Genomic DNA, 20,225 nt, shown 5'->3' with positions numbered 1-20,225 from the left:
GCACACCATTCCCGCCCTTTTAGGAACCTCTCTATGGTGCCAGGATCTACCATGAAATGCCCAAAGACCTTTGGCATACCTTGATCTTCAGCGTTTAATACGTGTTCAGGTGATTTTCATGCGTGGTACTGCTCCAAGAGAAAAGATATCCAAGTCCTGAAATAATTTCTGATACTACAGAACAAACAACCTTGAAGCAAAAAATTACAAGGAGCCTGACCATGAAGAGTGAGTGCCCGAGCCTCCGAGCAATTACGTAAAAGCAGGCAGACCTCAATGCAATTGGAATTTTTAATGAAAGTTAGCCCTTTGTCTCCATGCTTTTCGTAGACGTGCTTGAAGAGAGATAACCTGTATTGAAAAGACAATTGATCCTCTCAGTGTTTCCTCCCAGCAAGAAAACCAAATAAAAATTAAATTTGAGTTAAAGCCAAATGGATTCCCCCCGCCCCTACACTGGCTTCCAAACTCTTCCATCACTTACACGGGGCTGGGCTCGAAACCTACAGCACCATTCATGCCTGTAATTACCACCAACTCAGGGCATCTGGAAGCGCAGAGCTCTCCCAGCACGTAAAGACCAAGATGTTGCTTTTGTTCTTTCCCTTTATTAGAAGATATTGTGTTGGGCCTTCATGGGTTAATTTCAGATCCTTCTCTTTTTTAACCTTATGCTTCTTACTCCACTTACATTCTTCATGTCCCCACACACAGCTCACTTCCACTGTGTATCATAGGGTTTTCTCCAATAGCAATAAAAGGAAAAATCTCCATTGCAAATCACTTGCCGATTTAAAGGAATCGGAATACTAAAACACAAAGCGATGCCGTGGGATTTCCTCTCCATTAGAGTGGGCTGCATTTAGCATTGATTGTTATTATTTTTAATCGGATGTCCATAAAACTGAAGACCTGCATCACTACTGATCCAGTCAAGATGTTTCTCCCATAACAAAATTGCATAATAGATTATATGGATTTTTACTGAAACTACCTTGAATCTCTCTGCTTATGGAAGATGAATATCAAAATCTAACCACTGAAATACTGGATGCAATTTCAAGATGCAAATAACCGATTCTGTTGTGCTACTCGGTTTTGTTTATTAAAAAAATTGCTGACATCTCTCTCAAGTTCATCTCATTACCAAAAATTAGAAAAATGAGATCACTAGTCAGAGCTCCTACTAATGTGATTTTAGTGTTAGCAGACTAATTTTTTAATTAGCCTCTCTTTGTTTACATATTCAGACTTGCACATTGTGGAGGGCTGCAGGATTGTCTCATGTCAGAGTTACAAAGCTGAGCGTAAGATAACTTCTCGCATTCCCCAATACCTCTCTTTCAGCCCTGAGCTTTCTGCAGGCAGCAGGAATTGGCTTCTCCATAGCTACACGGAGAGAAGCAAAACAAACTTTATGTTTAATTATAGAAGATTATTCTCTAGATGGGCTACATTTTTAAACAATCTCTTTTGCAATACTAAAGGACTCAGCAGTTGCCTTTTGTCTTTAAAGATTCAATTAAAAGTATGTTTCAGAAATTAAATTACAGCATGAAATTAGCTAAGGGTATGAAATACTGCATTTGCCCTAGCATTCAGGGAAAGGCTGTACAAAGCAATTCACTTAATGGCTCCTAACATGTGATCTCAACTTAATAACTAAAGTGCCCTCAGCTAGCAGAGGATCTACTGGTGAGATACGCCCTATATAATCCACCAAAAGGAGAAATGGATTAGACTCAGGTAAATCTTATTAATTTATGGTAAACCCTACAGTTACTCTCCTTTTTGATCTTTTAAAATGTTACTATTTTGTCAAGCAACACACTTGTTGGCAGGAATATTTCTGTGGGTTTTAGCTGGCTGTGGCCCTCTCAATCTTGACACGTTCCAGAAGCATCTGCCGGAGTCTATTGGAAGCATTTGTTTCTCTCTAGCTTTCAGAGAGTACTGCTGGATGTAATTCATCGCAACCACTGGGGATACACTTCAGTTTATTCTTTGCTGTACTAATATAGGGAAGGAAATGAGCAGTCCCCTAACTCTTCAGCTGTCCCTTTAGTCACCTGTTGGGTACAATTTCAGCTCATGCCGTGAGCTGTCTTTGTGCTGCGTGCGTGCACTGGGTTAGTGTTTCAGAGGAATCTAATTTCCATTTGGGGTCCTTGGGTACCGTGCAATAAAAAATAAAACAAAAAACAATTCCACTTATAACTGCCTTCTGTGGGACCAAACCAGCTCACTTGCTCATTCGCAGGCAGCTCGCATGGGGAGCTGCAGCGTTCGCCCCCAGCAGCGCACCGGCACTGCCAACCCCCAGCTGAGCGGGGCTCTCCCGGGGGCTGAGCGCTGCCCGCCCCACACCAGCTCCACCACGGCCTCTCAGCACAGGAGACGGCTGCTGGCTCTATATTGTTGATGAAGGCCCTGGGCTGAGGACATACTCCACACGGTGGTTTTTTTTTTTTGTTTGGTTGGTTGATTTTGGTGGTGGTGGGGTTTTTTTTAAATATTTTTAAACTGACTTCACATAGCATTACAAGTCAAATTAGAGGGGAAAGCCAGAAGGAAAAGTAAAAGGAGTCTCAAATTAACTATAAAACCCACAGCTAGTAATGTCTCTGCAATCCATTTCTTCACTAATCTCTCCTTACTCCCATTTTAATCCAATTGCTTAAAAATCTAATCAGTGCACATGCACATTCCTGTTTTCATACAAATTTTAGCCACTGATCTAGCATAACTCGGCAACAAGATGCCCATCACCAGATGCTTCTGTTGCAGAGGTGGTCTGTGCTGACATTCTCTGCTTTCAGGGGTACACCCAAGAGCAGGCTTTTTTTTTTAGGCTAAGAAAATAAACATCCTGATTAAATTTTCAAGCACCATACTATGGTTGTGCTTTCCTGTGGAGGAAGATAAATAAATAAATAAAAGCATGCGTAGCCCATCAGAGAGGTGCTGAGAAGGAGACCATGCGAAGGGAACAAACGCCTGCCAGCTGGGTGGGGCATGAAGTAATCTTTATTATTATGAATGATGGCAAAATACAGCTGTGATTTATGGCCCTGGAAAGAGCAACGCACTGAGCTGTTTCGCTCAAAGAACATATTTGGTTTTCTTCAACTTTATGAACAGGTATTGTTAAACAACGGATTTTCCTGAAGGCACAGAAAGATTCACTCATATTATTCCAATGCTAGCACAGACCTTCAGTTCTGCTGGGTTCTCAGACCGGTGCTGCATGTTCCCAGTGTTTATTACAGACAGTTTTGGCAGAATTTCCAAAGTGCACATGGCTGAACCTGCATGTGTGCACGTGTAGGAGTGTGGCTAGCTGCAGTTTTGCTACTTATGGGTCATGAGACTACTTTCTGCACGTCTTCTGTACAAGTATCTGTCCTTCAGGCTGTAACATGAGTTCTTAGTTCAGGTCACAGGCAATTACAACATTTGTCAGGTCTCGGTGAACTTCAGCATGGAGTACTTTTGGTTACTGGAAGCCTTGAACCAGAACAGATCAATGCTTCAATTTTGCCAGCAGTCCTCAGCAAGACTTTATTAATGTTACATGGCATATTAATTGTGCTGTTTTACTGAATGTATTTCCCCATTAACGAAGTCCAACCTAGATTAGTTATAAAGACTCTAACTGGGCATGCTTCAAAACAGTCTCCCTTTTTTTGAATCCAGTCTTCACAAAACCAGTTTTTATTTATTTCTGCAATTTCATAATATACTTGAAGATATTTTCCAAGCAAATGCAAACCTTTGACTAGAAATAGCAGCACCACCAGAACCCTAGAGGGTTGTGCAAATTACCTACTTCCCCACAGCTCTACATGCATCTCCGTCTTGCTAAGGGGGGCTTTTTGGTTAGAGGCAGTGCTGGATAATTTTAACTACCAGGTTAAAATTACAATCTCACATCCTATAGTTAAAGAGTAATAAAGAGATAGTGAGGAAAAAAACCCTAGAAATAAAAGTGGAATGTGAACGAATGACTAAAAACTGGACATTAAGATCCATGCACCCCCCAGCATCTTTCAGCGATGGTATGTCAAGGACTGTCTCCCAGTGGTACAACAGACCTCCTCCAGAATGACTCAGTCTGCCGAGGAGGCACCAGCCTGCAGGTTGCACGCGAACACGCGCCCAAATGGAACTGGAGCAAGGCCAGTTCACTCATTTACACAGGTGGTCAGACAGCCTGCGAATACCAATAGCATGGAGCCACTTAGACTGGATTTTTACAAGAAGAAGGAAAAGGGTCTGTAACACATTTAGAAGTCCTCTGGGCTGTCTATGACCCCCCACTTCCAACTACGCTTTTAAATACAGCAAATGAATCCTGAGCAAAAATGCATCCACTTACATGGTGGGCCAGTATACGTCTGAGCAATTTGTGGAATGATGAAGGGGAAGAGATCATACAGCTTCCCCAAAAAAGAGTAACAGTTGTAGGCAGGAGCCCTAAAATCATGGAAGATTTATTGAAAACAACATCAAGATTTAGATACCAAACTGATAGATTTCTGCTTTATTTCCTTGGTACTTGGGATTACCAAGCAGACTATCAGTCTCTATGGTAAATTTTCAATGACATTTGTTGCATGACTGTCCTAAAATAAAACTTCTCAGAATAACAGCAACAGCAATATAATATAGTTTGCATTGTTTCTGTTGTTTATTTTGTGTGGCAATAATACAGGCGGCCATATGGATATGAGCATTTGGAAGGGAGGATTTGTTGGCTAGATCATCACATCTGTTTACTTATAAATGCAACAAAAATACATTTGGAGGTCACTGACTGCACAACCATTTTACGTACTCCTCGTGGAAAAAAAAAACCCAAACAACTATCAATGCTACCCCTTCTACGTCAACCCAACTTCAAAAAAGACCCTATGATATTTTCATGAGAAAAAGGTTTTGAAATCATACTAAAATTAGTCTCTATCATACCTCATCGGCCACTTCCACCATAAAGGTGGTATCACAGCAATAATTTAATCTGGGATGAAATAAGCATTCAACATGTCCAAGAGGAAGATAAGGAAAACAACCTGTGCCACAGTTAAGCTTCCTCATAACACATACCCTTTGATTAAAGGAGCACATACCACTGACCTCATATCCAAAAATCACATTCACCGAGTGAACTTAGATTTGAATTAAAAAACAAACAAACAAACAAACCACCACCAAAAAAAACACAAAAAGCCCACACTGACACACTTAACCAATAACAACAAGTTCACAAGCCTGTAATTTGTAACATCTCAATGATGTGCTTGCAGGTATTTCAGCCGAGCCCCTCGCCATGGTCCAAAATATTTATTGCACTTCCCTCACATTTTTCTTGAGGTCCGGCTGTAAGCATATTGTAATCTAGTAAGCATAAGTATTCCTGCAAATTTAGAAGTTTGTAGTTCACTACACAAAATTTCAACTACAGACAAATGTTCAGAAAAAGAAGAAACAGTACTTTAAACATTCTTTCACCTAAAGTATTTTTCTGATTTCAAGACATTATTGTAAACAGTAAATTCATAATGAAATTATTTTACTTAGGTAATTTTGATTCTGGTAGAAATCTTTTGGTAGAAACACCTCAGCATGTCCATATACTCTAAGATTACACACATTTTCTTAGCTGAACAGAGCTTTTGGCAGTGAATAATCCCATGCATAGAAATATTTTTATATTTGCTTGCTGTCGCCCACGATTGATAACACTGAACTTTTAGCTGAAGGACACAAAACTTACGTCTTGTTTACGAAGGAACCTAAGGACAGAAACTACAGCAAACTACAGACAGATAATACCTGAATTCAACTACTTCCACAACCTTAAAAAAAAAAAAAGAGAAAGAGAAAAATATGATCTTACTGTTGCCGATGGGTTAGTCTTCAATATTTGATTTGCCAAAGGAAGGAGAGGTTAGGATGACAGCTGTTCATTACAATTCCTTCTTTATTACAAGAGCTTAACTCTGCCACTGGCTGGCTGGCCCATTTCTGCTAGCTTTAGCACAGAACAGTGCTCCTAAAAGCTCCTCCTCTCGACAGCATCTGTCTGGATACTTCCCTCAACAAGCAGAAACAAGGCTTTCCACAGAGCCATTTAGGTGCTGGGAATGAGCTACAAGTAAGGGAAACCATTAGAAGTAGAAGTAAATATTTTGATGGCTAAGTCCAGGATTTGGCAGGTAGAAATTCATGCCCACTGACACCATCAGCTTTACACCAGAGCAGTCACATCTTCATAGTGTTACAAATCAAAAAGACGACATCCCCGACAGAAGCAGTAGCTTAAACAACGCCTAAAAACTTGCCAAAGCCTAAAGAAGCCAAAACTTTGAAAGCATACATCTCCCATGAAAGCGTACAACCCCAGCCACTCCCTATGATTAATGCAACATGCCTCAGCCTTCAGAGGAGGAGGAGGAAGGTTCATCATTTGTTTCTTACCAAGATTTTGTATTTATACAATCAAAAAAAAAAAAACCACTGGTGAAGTATCCACACAAGACTATGTATAATAAAGTATCTAAATATATGTATTTCAGTTATGGATGAGTCAGAAAGCAACTGCTCATTCTAACAGATGCCCTATGTAAACTCAAAATACTCACCTTTTCCCTGGCACCAACAGCAGCTGAGGCAAATCTACCTTCTGTTCCCAGAAACGCTGCCTACGGCAGATATTGTATCATGGCAAATGTACATCTCGCAGTACTGCAACTTTATTGCCAGTCAAAATGATACTGCTTCATAACTTTATTTGCAATTTATAAGCTCTGTGGGCAATACGCCAGCATGTTCTCTCGGTCTGGACGCGGCCGCCTGAACGGACAAGTAGTGAATGATCAAGTAGTGAGACCAGACGAATAAAAGATGGAAGAAAAAAAGGTCTAAAAATTAGGCCCAAAATATATATGCTAACATATTTATTGTGGCTCACTCTCAGCTACTGATCAGCACATTAACCTTATTTTCTCTGCATGATTGCTAAGTACGATACTAAAATTAGGTCAGAAATTCAGATCAGATCAGCTGACTCAGCCCAGCAAGATCAGACAAAGACTGGTTGCCTTTTTTTTTCCCCCAATTGAATACGATGTGTTTTATCCCCTGCAATATACAATAGATCTATACATTTTTCCCCATGATTAACGTATCAGGACCACACACGATGAGATAGCAATCACACTGAAGGTACATCAGTGCTACTGAAGAAACACAACACAATGTAGCCTTAGGAAGGCAAAACGTACAATCAAACCGCTTTTTTTTTTTTTCTTTCTTTTAGGTCATTTTTCAGATCTTGTTTCCAAACTGCTCAGACTAATGCATTTCAATGAACTTTTAAGTCATTCAGCATGGTTATGAGATGATTTAGGTAAATAACAGCTGCTTCCAAATAGCGTTTTGTGTGAATACCACCACTTTATTAAATAATAAATTACTTATTACTATGTTGTTAATATACATGATCAGCCTTTCTTCTAAAAGAGACCATCCGAACACTAAAATCAAATAGCTTCTCAGAAATTCAATAATCAGACTATTAGGTAATTTTCAGTAGGTGCCAAAGACTTAGAGCTGCTTTATTTTGACTCCCACAAGCAAAAGGAGAGTGTTTGCTGGAACCCTCTCTCCTGCTCAGAATCTACCTGCGGTGAATCACCGGGGACAACTCCCTTGTTGCTAAGGAGATTGTTTTCAGCTGTTGGTAGTCTCCAGCCTGGTAGCACTGTTATCACCGCACATGTGAGCCACTTGCTATCTAGGCCACACTATCAGGAATTAGGGATAATATAAATACCCACCAAGGGAAGGTAAAGACATAAGGAAAATAGTACAGAACAAAAAAGAAATCAATAATCCTTCTTTACCTTTCTTGACTGCTGTGTTTCAATAGACAACTTGGTCTTGGATGAATGGAGGTTACTACAGGGAGCAGACTCAATTGCACTCAGCCTAAGTGACTTCAGATATCATGGTTCCTTTAGTCAAAATCAGATGTTCTCCCTTAGTCTGCCATTGCTTTTAGTTTTCCTAATCAAGGGTTGATCACAAATATCTTGTTTTCCCTCTCCAAGTTTACACAGGAAAAAGACAGAGAAAAAGGCTCAAGGACAGCGTTTCCTAAGGCGTTTTTCCCACTTTGTTTCCTCAGATGGATATCATTGACCCCCTCAATGTTACTGAGATAAGCCAAGTGGGGAGGGACTAGAGGGGACCACCACAAACATGGTTTCCCACAGAAGAGCACTATATCCAAGAAATGTTGATGCCTCCAATCCACATACATATACATGCTGTTCCTCTGATAAGCCCACTATGCTGCTGGTAATCTTCTTTTTGTCTTCTGACTATGTATCTGGGGAGCACAGCACTGTTCTCAATGATCTCAGTTTCGCATGAGCAAGAATTTCATGGTTTGGCTCAGCCTTAAATCATCCGCACTTATCCAGAGCTCTTCATCAAGTCACTTTGCCAAGATCAATAAATAAAACCACACCAACCAACCACAAGGTAGGAAATACTGTTACCGCCATTCAAATTCGGTAGAGAAGCTTGGCTAGAGGACTATAAAGAACCAGGTAGGTCCACAACTTACTTTCTCATGCCCCAAGAAACTTATTCATAACAAAACCTGTTCTGGCACTTACTGACCTTTATGGTCACACATACTAAAGTGCATGTAAACAGGTTAGCCAGAGCACAGCCTAATTAGCTGTCAACTCTGAAGACTATATTCTAAATACATCTGTATACATTGACGGTTTAACATAGCTTATCATCAAATGAAGAAGTTGCCACAAGGACTGGGGAAGTTATTTTTCCAGCCAATTCTAAATTAATCAGATAGTGACGTTTCAATAAATTAAAAATATTTACAATTTTTTTTTTTAATTATTTTCCTCAGTGGGGAAGAGCCAGCAACGTAAGATGAGAAAGTACTCTTCATCTCGCTACTTTAAAACAGCAATTTATTGACTAGCACTTTTGTACGCGCTAACATAGCGGGTGAGACAGATTCAAATTCTTCCTCTGCTTCATGTAACTAGAACTTAACTTCTCTGTCCATCATACTAAGAAATATTTTGAGGTGGGTCTCCCTACTCTTTCCTCTTGCAAATTTTGCAGTTTATGTAGCTATTCAGTAATCAAGAGAGAGACATGAACACTAAACAAAGATGGCAAGAATGAAACAAAAAGCGTATCCAGCATAAATCAAAACAAACAAAAAAACCCTTCCTACATTAATCTGCTGCAAGAAAAAACATTTTCTCTCATGAAGTTGTGCATAGTATAGCTCCTGCTACAAGTAGCCTATGCCTTTGACTCCCCAATAGTTTGAATCCCCCTAAACATCACCCAAAAGTTGAGCTGACAAGATAATAGTCCAGAAGGTACCAAAATACACATTGCACGGGCTCTCATTATTCACCTTAACTTCACATTAGTCTTATCCCCCCAACCAAATTAGTGACAATCCAAAAAATTCTCCTTCCTGGAACGTAAAGCAGCCATAATTTTGCTTTACATTGCTTTTTCTCCCTCCTCTGTCAAACTACGCGCTGTTCTTTTGCTTTAAATATCCCATCAAAATTACCAGACTACCGAGGTGTTCCTGGAACATTCACAGCACAGCATGGCTGTTATACCTGGATGTACAGTATCCAAGACACAGCATAAAATGCAATCACTTAAACTGAAATACAGAAGATTCACACTGGGGGAAAAAAATTTCAAAGGACCTATCAGTTTGTGCTCAAGCCATCCATTTGCATGCAAGAGTTTAGCATTTGGATAGATGATTTACCTGTATTACACAATTTGACCCTCTCCTCAAGAAAATGCAATTTTTTTTATACGCAAATGTGTATATAATAAATATTTACATCTATCCCATCCAACCTTCTTTTCCTCTCCAAGAGGCTGCAGAGATTTCACTGCTATCCATTGGCACGAGAGGCCAGGTCATGTGAGTGCTCCTCTCATTAACTGTCAACTACAATCGACGGCATTGTTCAAGAAGAGCCATTACAGGGTTCTTGCCCATCAGGGGCTTGATCCATTTTCCTTTAAACGATTGCAATATTTTTACCGACTTCAGAGCATGCAGAATGGTGAGGAAATCATACATAACAGACATTTTTTTGTAGAACTTCAGACAGCAATTAGAGAGCTTTGAAAATTTACCAGATTTAAAACATCAACTCCAGGAGAGTCCATTTGATCTGCACACCAATGCATCTTTGCACAAAGTACACACTGTCCATCTAAAAGCGCTGAGTGGATGAGGACCTATTTTCCACTAGATCTACATCTCCTATTCCAAACACCTAAACTTTTTGTTACAGATCACACCTTCTGGAGATGTCACACGTGCTCAAACTGAATACATTTGGATGGGAATACTCTCTTCCATTGAGGGCGGTAGAACCATTCAGCATCAATGTAAACCACGTGCAGATAGCAGCCTGACATGGGCTAATGGTCTGTACTGTTTTTACCAGCAAGCTGCTTAGAAGTCAACTGGTCTACACATATTTACCATATATCTGAGACCGAGCCCCTTACTGTTCATTCACTCTGCCAGACCACTCATCTTTTTATCAAAATATTTACCGTTTTATTGCTTCTTCTTGTTTTCGGCGTTTTTCACTCTTTTCTTTCAAGTAAGCCAGGTTTGTTTCATTCCTCATGCGATCATTCTCTCGAGCAATGTCTGATGCATTCTGTATAACCAAGCCATCATAGGCCTTCATCCCCATATCTTCAATATACTGGAGAAAAGCGCCCAAAGTGACCTCCTCCTGATTAGAACTCATCATCTTGCAGGAGATAATGAACAAAGGAAAGCAACGTTTCCTGCAGGTTGAAAAACACATAATACCTTAATCAGTGGGAAAACAGCTTATGGTTTATGACAGCGAGATTGTGTCAATTGTAATTAACATCTCTGTAAGAGACAATTTTTTAGACTTTCCCCTGTCTAAAGGATAATAAAGCAATTCAGTACACAGAACAACATTACTCGAGACAAGAGGAGATAAAACCCAAGAGTCTCTTCTTTCAAGCGATGCAGATCCACCCAGTTATACGTTGTTCAAATCCCAAAAAGGTTTTCTCCCACCCCTTCCCTTTTCCTAATACCCTGCAGTTGCAACAACACTGACCTCCCTGAGTCTCAGTTTGAATTGGACTGAAAAAGCTTCCATCCCAGGACAACAGGTCCTTTTTGCAGTTTAGATAAAGTTGCACCAGAGCAGATCACCAGACAAAATTCCTATTCTGCAGGATATTCCAAAGTTCAGGTGGAAAACACTGTTCCATTTTTTGGAACAAAAGAGTTCAAAATTTTCTTCACATTCAAAATCTGGAAAGAAATATTGTGAAATAGTTTCCTATATTTCTTACTAACATAGATATGAGCCCATAAGCCCTGGTCATCTGTTGCCCAACAGCTTGTTAGCTTGAAGCTCCAAGAACAGACAAGAAATCCCAGCTAAGCTGGGACCTTCAGAACTCTAAAGCCCTTGAATTCTCCAAGCTTCTGTATTTCTTCCACAGGTATGACAGACGCTTGGGTTTACAGCACCTCCAGCTAAGCAGCATGGAGCACAGACACGCTTAGATCCCTAGGTCACTCCTGGCTCCGTGGCAGGCAGCCTAAAAGCTCTCAGAAAGGCCCCAAAGGTTTTCCACTCAGCAGCAGACACCCTGGGAGTCGTGAGAACTCTGGTGTATGGACACATCAGTAAACACTACAGGTGACTAAAGGCAAGGTATAATTTCAAGAAATATACTGGCCATCTAAATTCTATACAACTGGATTAACTACTTATTAAACAAGTAAAATAGGACTTTAATAAAACAGAATTGTGCCATCTTCTTATTTTAAATACTGATTACTGTAAGGTTTTGAGACATTACGATCTCGAGTGGCATTATCCTCACACAGCCCCGTGAGGGGGGTCCTCATCTTACAAACGAGGAGTCGATGCAGAGAGTGACTGAGTGACACACTGGCAGACCTGGCAGCTGAACTCAGCTCTCTAAGGCATGTTTGCTTCTTCACTACTAGAAGATCCTCCCTTCCCTGAAGAAGGATGGTGTGACTTCTCAGAATCAGCCTGAGAACCATGCCAGCGCTGCAGCTAGAAGTGATCTTATTGAATAGGCAACGAGCATCCCACCTGCACACAGATTTTAGGGGCAGAGTCCCCGTGTAATCAGCAACAAAAATCTTTCCTCCATTTCCTAAATACTGCCATATTTCTCATCTTTATTACACTGCTGGACAAGCAAAACTCTGATCAGGGTAGGCACTGATTCTAATAAATAAATAAATAAATTAAAAGTTCTTATAGATTCTAGCAATCCACTCTGGGCCTTCAGGCACAGCCCTGAACATGAGAACAAAATGCTTTTACATCCATGGAGTAAGCAATCTGCGAGGGATGAAAAGAAGAGAGAGAAATATTTTTCCACCCTTTATTTTTTTTTTCCCCATTTTTGATCACTTGAAGTGGTAATGGCAACAAGCAGCTGGTTTCAGGCAGTTAATACTTAAAAAGCACACCAGTAATTTTTTTCCCCTTGTTCTCTGTGTCTCTATATCAAAATTATTTCTGTACAATGGTAGCCTGACTTAAAATCATGAATATTCAGGGGATGCAAAGGGTCTGCACCTATCACCTCTTCCACCTCCCAAGGCAACCTTTTCTATCAACTAAGCCTGAGTGTGAGTGTAAGGCTGATGTTCAGGGTCACTAAATTGATCTTAAAGTATTTTCAGGCGTGGGTACAGGTATCTCCTACTAAGCCCTGCAGGGTAAAACCAGTGGAGGAGGCCTTAGTGCAGCCCAGCGTGCATGCACGCACTTCCACACTAGAAGCAGCTAGAACTCCACCGCACTGGCATATGCATTGAGCCATTCTATATAATTAAGTAGCACAGTATCTGCAAAGGAGTGAATTGGGAAGCTGACAATGAGCTAAACAGACTCTACCAATGTTACTGGTGCTTCAGTAGACATCGTTTTAGACCAATTCCTAACCTTTCTGATTAAGAAAAGTAAGTCCAGATACCATAGCCCCTTCCTGGGAGTCTGTCTACAGCATGAAGCCTACCTGATTAAAAACAATGCAAACAGCATAGACAGCTCGAACTCCACTGTCTCCAAACTTCTCAAATGGTATCTGCTTTTTGATGGTTAAAGTCCGGGCCATTTCCCCAGTAGATGGCTGTTTCACTGTTTTCCTTTTTGGACTTCTAGTAAAGCCTAGTTTCTGCATATGTTGCATTAAATTCAGATAAACCTGTACAACAGAGAAACCCCACCCTAGCTATCTTAATGGCAGTTTTGCCATTGAGTTCTCCAGTGACCAGATTTTACTCCTGAAATATGAATTTTTATACTGAAGATAACTTCAGCAGGCTTTCAATAACTGCAGTTCTGATCCATTTTTCCCCCAAGACATATAGAACTTGAGCTGCTTCACATTCTCTTTTATGACAACAATACTGCATTATTTTTCCTCATTGTTTCCCTTTCTTTTTGGAGGTCAAAAATGAGCTGACACCTAAGGATATGCTGAATCTCCTTTTATTATGATATTTATTTTTCATATGAGAGAATAAAGTCATTCCAATTGCAAAAAGACTGAAATAAGAAGCCTTTATTCTGCTGCACACACTGACCAGATACTTTAGATACTGGTTTATCACTGATGTTTTCCATTACTAAACCCATGCAGACTGATAAAAATTTACACAATATTTAATAAATAGATCAAAATATATTCTTTGTCCTAAGAGGGGTCCAATCCTGCAACAGTACTGAGCAACTGTAGCTACTGAACTCCTCCTGTGACTGTTGATGCTTCTATGTTCTTGACATCAAATTCAGTTTGGGGTACTCCTGCTGGAGGGGGTTGGGGGACTCCCAGATATCTCAAAACCTTGAATCAGCTCTTACAGCACTAACTCTGAAAAGCATCTATACAAGTAGCAAGCATTTTCTGGATCAAAACCCGTGTATCTCCTGCACGCGTAGTATTTTACAGGCTCATTGCATTTACTAATATTGGACAGTTGTGCATGCTACACTTAAACAGGGAATAAAAATGCAAACAGCTGGGGAAAAAGCTTAACTAATTACCATAAACATCTTTGCAGTATTAGTATTCCTCGTACAGCACACTAGGACCGATTTTATTTACAGCTATTACAGCCACTTCAGAGATGCTATGTTACCTTAATAAATGTGCCTTATTACTGCAATAGGCTGCAACCAATACATGTGGCCCATCGAGTCCCATGCACTGCTTGCTCGTCACCCTCCTTGGAAAATGTGTGGACAGCACCAATCGACCCTTGATCAAAGGTTCTGCTGACTGGTAAACTCAGGCAGTGAGCAATTCCTAACCATCTGCCAGGGCAGATCAAGTACAAGCAAGTGTTCTGTTTGAGTACATTTATATTTGATTAAAAATATGCAAATGCAAGTTGTTAAATAAGTAATGTAAGCTGTAGGTGAGGCACCACCATTTTGGTACCCCTAACATGCACACTGTGGTCAGGTATTTTGTTAGCTGGTAACAAGGGCCATACAGAGTCACCTGTGTATTTGCAATCAAATTGTTTTCAGTGTGTTTTGTTTTCTGAAACCAAGCGGCCCTGGAAAATTGTAACTGGATTTGCTCTGTTTGGGAAATTCTTTTGACACTCCTTTCTCTTCCCCTCCTCATTGTGGAGGAACAGAAGGAGGCAGCAGGGAGGAAGAAGAGCCCTGGATTTCAGCTATTGAAGCCAACATACTGAGAAGTCAACAGAAATTGATTGGAGGAACTTTGTTGCAAGTGTTCACTGAACGCGAACATTTTTGGAAATTCAACTGAGTGCAAGGACACAAAGAAGGGGTTCTCCAACATGTTCACTTTGCCTCTTAAAGGTCAAACTAACACTATGTGAAACCTCCTTGAGGGGAAAGGAAAAAATAAAATAAAATCATTCATGCTCACTGGCACCTGCCCCTCCAGGTATCCCCAGATCAGAGGGACATTGGCAGAGGAGCACAGAGCAGCTCGCGCTGTCGTGGCCCATGCAATCAGCTGTCAGCATGGGAGGAGTAAAGCAAGCAAGATCTTTTTTTTTTTTCTTCCCTGCCAGTGTATCTGGTTTACTGGCAAGAGCAAGCAGTCCCCTTACTGATTTGCCTAGAAATATTTATGTAATTAAAGATCTTTGTATTGATTCAGACACAATTTCTATGTGAGAATAATGCCTTGTGCTTCACAAGGCTGTTGCATACCTTACTTCCGATTTAACTATTTGCTCTGATGCCAAAACATACAGCATTCTTGGTCAAACCCAAACCCACCTCCTTTTCATACGATCAGTGTGCAAAAATATTTAATTCAGTATATGAGAAGTAATCGACCCAATATCACAGTATCAAAGCAGCGCTATACGTTAATATTCAGACATGCAGTTCTCTTATTCACATGAGGATCCCCAAAATATCAGTTGCTTTTCAGCATGCTTGACAGCCATAAGCTGCAGCTGTGCTGCATTGAAAATTGGCAATGCTGACATTAAACTGAAGGAGCTTTTTGAATGACAAAGGCACTGATTGCCTTCTTCCAAACCAGAGGGATTTTTTTTATTTTTATTTTAACATAGGAGAACAGAGCCTGGAAACACAAGAGCGGGGTTGCCCAAAGTCCTGAGTCCAACCCCTAATTTATAAAGGTCTGCACACCTCTCCAGTCCTGTCTGTCTCCCTTCCAAATACTGCCTCCTCTCTTTGAGAGCACATCTGCTTCCACATTACCTGTCACTTCCCTCCACTAAATTCAGTATATCAGAAGGATTCCGCACAAGTCAAGGATGCTAATCAGCCATTCAACCCTCGAGTTTGAGCTCTTGCATTCTAGTTGCTTGCAAGGCAGTCAGGGCAAAGTAGACAGGCCAGCCATATCCAATTTGCACAAAGTGCTGACCACAGCAGCACTAATAAGGACCTAATGGTATTTGGTGTACAAAGAATACTTTCACTGCAAGCAGGAAAGATTCAGTGATGGAAAAATATACTAGAGACTACTTTGCAGAACTCTGTCTCTTATCATAACTGTGCCTTATACCAAGTGAGCTTTGAAATATCCAAACAGTTGAACATAAGACAAATTGCTAAGACATGCTTTTTAGAGTTGCATTCCCTGCTCATTCTTAACAGTGAGCTAGCATTACTGTTTTCACACACAGTGATGCATTAAATTCTAATGTCAAAAGAGGAAAGACCTTCTGAAATACATTGCAAGTTTCCTACTATAGATCATTTGACAACTTTTTATGCAGATATTTAGAGAAAAAGAACCACTACGCTCATTTGGAAGTACAAAATATACTTTGAATTTTGACTGGGATTACAGATTATATACCTTGTCCTCACTATACTGCACAGCATGAGCTCTAGCACCTGGGTGAAATCACTGAAGCTAAGTAGTGCTAAGCCCTTCACTTAAAGAGGTTAAAAGTGGCTCCTTCAGTAGAATGAGAATGCAACTGCACGGGTTTAAAGAAATAGTCCATTTTTATAGACGTCCCACCCTTCATAGGGGAAGTTATGCTCCCTGTAGTTTTAAGAACTGAAAAAAATACCCCGAGCCTTGAATTTTGGCTCCCTTGCTAGTGCCTTTTGAAAAGGGAAAAGGTCTTTGCTAACAATGACTTCTCTTTGACTCCAGAATGTAAAGAGCTGTTTACTTTGCAATACAGAAACACTTTTATCACTTTTATCCCCTGAGGAAAATAACGCTTCCTCCTAACCACAGGGATGTTGGACAATTACAGATCTAGATTCAGAATGGCCAGCACTTAAGTGCAATTATGACATTTTATCATCCCAATATTATGCGGAAGACCTATGAACAAGAAGAAATAAAACCACACAACACACAGACATACACACACACATTCTGTATGCAAACAGGAGTGCATTTGAAGTCAAGAGAAAGAATGAGCTTCTTGCTGATGGATGTATTTTTTTTTTCCTCCTCCTTAAGAAAATGAAATGGAGATTTCACTACCACCAGCATCACGTTGTAAAGAAGCTGTAAAATATTAATGGTGCAGCAGGTCTGATAAGTAACTAACATAGATGTTAGAAATTATTTCAATTAATCAATCAGAAAATAGCAAAGAATGTTTTTAATTATTTAACAATGCTTTTTACGAACAAAAAAAATCCAGCTGCAAAATGTCTCTATTACAAGCACAATCAACATGTGAAGTACACAAAAACCAGTCAAATATACTTCAGCTTTTAGTTTAGCAATGGCTTGATTAATACCTCCTAAAAATACATGCAACTTCATCATTATGCATTCTGACTACCCAATATTTCATTTTGTAATATTATTCTTTTCATTCTAATTAGCACCATATTTTAGTAGCATGCTCATATAATGTATTAAAATATGTACGTACCAAAATTTAAGTCCACGGGGACTGCTAAGTGCAATAATCAAAGGTGACTTTTGCCTGTAAAAGCCCTTTCCTGTGGTTATCTCAGTGCAGTCGGAAGGGATATTTCAGCACCATAAGAAACAGATTTGCAGTTAGGCTCAGTTTTTTTTTCTTCAGTTAAAGTGCATTAAATCTTGTTGGCAAAATTGCCCAGATTGTAGAATTCGACATCACTATAAGTCAGTGTGTTACGTTACAGATCTTCTTAACATACGATTAAAATGGCATGGAAAGTTTGGCTTTTAAAAAATGCAGTAGCAAGAGAAGACAGGTGCTTGCTTCTTTAAATCCACGTTCAGAGAAGAGAGGGTACAGATAATGGGAGGGTATAAACAACACCCTGCTTTGAGGTCCAGCAGAGAAGAAACTGGATGATTTCTACCCACTTTACAACATAGATTACAGCACCACCATATGCACTAACACAGAGATTTCTAAGGTGCCTCATTTGAATATGTTCTGTGGAGACAAAAAGAAAGGAATATAAGGAATCGAAAACATCCTATCCAAATGGCTTCTTGCAGCAGGAAAGACGCTCGCTCTCTCATTGCCACTTAGATACAGAAGGTCTGAGGCAGTCTAGCTTGTGGCATCGTCTCTCTCCCCCGTGACTACAGGCAGGCTTGCTCTCTCCAGCTGCCTTAGTCCGTTGATGCTGCCGTTGATTAATCAGGGATTCTCAAACAAAGAGCAAGCCTACCTTCGGGTGCCAGCAGGACTGTGGGGCTCCTCTCCTGCTGCAATCCGGCTGCCCTGACCCCCCGCGCAGCCAGCATCCTAGCACCTCGGACAGCTCCCCCGCGCCAGGCCCATGGGAAGGGGGCGAGAAGACGGGAGCGGAGACTCGCCGGGAGCCGGAGAGCGGCAGCGGCTTCGGTCCTCAGCTCCAGGGGCTCGGGCGCTGGGCAGAGCCTCCTAGCTAGGCAACAGTCTCTCGCTTATCTCCACTGCACTGAAGTCTGATTAGCAAATAATCCAGTGGAAAAAAAAAATCTGCATGAACAGCACTGTACATCACATTTAGTCTATAGGTAGGAAAGGATATGAAACAACACCCTTCCCCCCTCCGTCTCCCTTCCCAAAAAAGAAACTGTTCTTCCACGGAGAATGTGTAAGTTAACCTTTAGCCCATGTTATGGCTCAAGGAAATGAGCAGCCACTTAAAAGGAACATCTAAGCCTCGGTTTGATACCTCAAATTGATGTATCTTTTGCACTCACCCTCACTGAAAAGCAGTGCAAGGCACACAATTACTGCTGACGCAGATTAGACCGCTGCTTGGGGAAAGAGGGGAGGAGCTTCTTAACCTCATCAAAACAACCTCCCACCACCTGCTCCCATTGCACGAGAACAAAACTATGCTACTCGGACAGAACGAGTGCGACATTTACGCTGTTTTACTTATATTGATATGAGATGCGCCCTCTGGAAAGACACATTCTGTTTGAAAAGCATTCACGGTGAAGCTACACAGTTTTATGCTCATCCAGACTTCGTGAATGTAATGGTTTGGAAGAAAACATTTCCTTTTTTCGGAACTGGATCTATCTGTGTTATAGCTCCTCCTTGCAGAATATGTGCAGTTTTGCTTTTTCTCCCTCAAACCTGCAGCCTAGACACAAAGCAAAAGCATTCACTCCCCGCGCAAAAGCCAGTAAGAGGGGGATGTCCGAATGTGCACAGAATGCGTTACCCCATTGTTAAATGCCATTTCATTCTTCCTCCCTTCTTAACTTACAGGCATATTTTTCTCTTGCATAATTCTTGATTCTGATGTTACAGTAACAGCTGAATTTATTTCTTAAATTAATAACAAAAACTACGGTCATGGAATAAAGTCCTCTCAAAGTAACACATGTTCACATGAAAAGCAGTGCTAGTAAACAAATAAGACCTCGCCTACAGAGCACAGGAGAAATTCCTGCAGATTTACTACCCCCCGACTGGAATATCAATGTTACCTCACATTCAAGAGCACTCAAGAGAGCCACCTAGACACCTTGCAAAACATGGCGACCTCCTTCATGCAGCAGTGGCCAGTATTAACATTGGAACCGTAGCCTGAAAAAAGCCTGCTCCTAAAACTCTCTTGTATTCACTAGTAACTCACTCGCTGCTCACTGTAATAATGCACGTCCCAGCACACCTCTCGCAACCCTGTGAAACAGGGCGGTGAAGCTTCCACATAACATCTCCAAAAGACCATTTCAAAAGGATACTTTAAGAAGGGTTACAAAGACAGAAGAACAGGGTTTGAAGATATGGAGGGTTTTTCTTTTTGTCAGGAAAAAAGATCTGGAAAGGAAGTACCTACGGTGTAAAAGAACTGGAGGCAGTCCTGGAAGAAGAGTTCTTTCCCTAGCCCAGAGGCTAGCCCGCAGCTCTGCTTCTGATTTTTTCCTTCCTTGAAGGCTACCTTAAGAGCAGCTGTGGCTGTGCGGTACTTGGGGAATTCTTTGATTTTCATCAACTGGAGATTCCTGCCACGTATTAGCCTCTCATTTCCAATACTCCTCCAGAATTTAAGACCTTCCCTATCTCTGCCCCAAGTCAGGCACCAAAACCAGAGAAATGGCCCAGTCAGATTTCTTTCTGTGTTACTTTAGATATCACTGCAAAGTCATTGCAACTTCATAAGCAATTTGAAGAACTACAAATTTTAATC

General features: G+C 40.8%; 1 protein-coding gene across 5 annotated transcripts in view; it reads right to left on the bottom strand.

Moving 5' to 3' along the window:
- NYAP2 (neuronal tyrosine-phosphorylated phosphoinositide-3-kinase adaptor 2) overlaps nt 1-18,810 on the bottom strand; it is a 149,255-nt gene extending 130,445 nt beyond the window's left edge. For 3 of the 5 annotated variants that reach the window (XM_076340897.1, XM_076340894.1, XM_076340898.1), the window contains exons 1-2: nt 17,522-18,810; nt 10,654-10,896 (exon numbers count right to left, since the gene is read on the bottom strand). In XM_076340897.1, coding sequence (XP_076197012.1) covers nt 10,654-10,859 — 206 coding nt within the window. In that variant the 5' untranslated portion in view covers nt 10,860-10,896; nt 17,522-18,810. Of the gene's footprint in view, nt 1-5,899; nt 6,155-10,653; nt 10,897-17,521 lie in introns of those variants that run through there. The other 2 variants (XM_076340895.1, XM_076340899.1) reach the window with 2 other exon arrangements.
- Between the last annotated feature and the right edge of the window lie 1,415 nt (nt 18,811-20,225).

This window comes from Aptenodytes patagonicus, chromosome 6 (genome assembly GCF_965638725.1).
Source record: "Aptenodytes patagonicus chromosome 6, bAptPat1.pri.cur, whole genome shotgun sequence".
Taxonomy (NCBI): Eukaryota; Metazoa; Chordata; class Aves; order Sphenisciformes; family Spheniscidae; genus Aptenodytes; species Aptenodytes patagonicus.
Note: the sequence above shows the minus strand (reverse complement) of the source record. Positions and strands in the feature narration are given on the sequence as shown.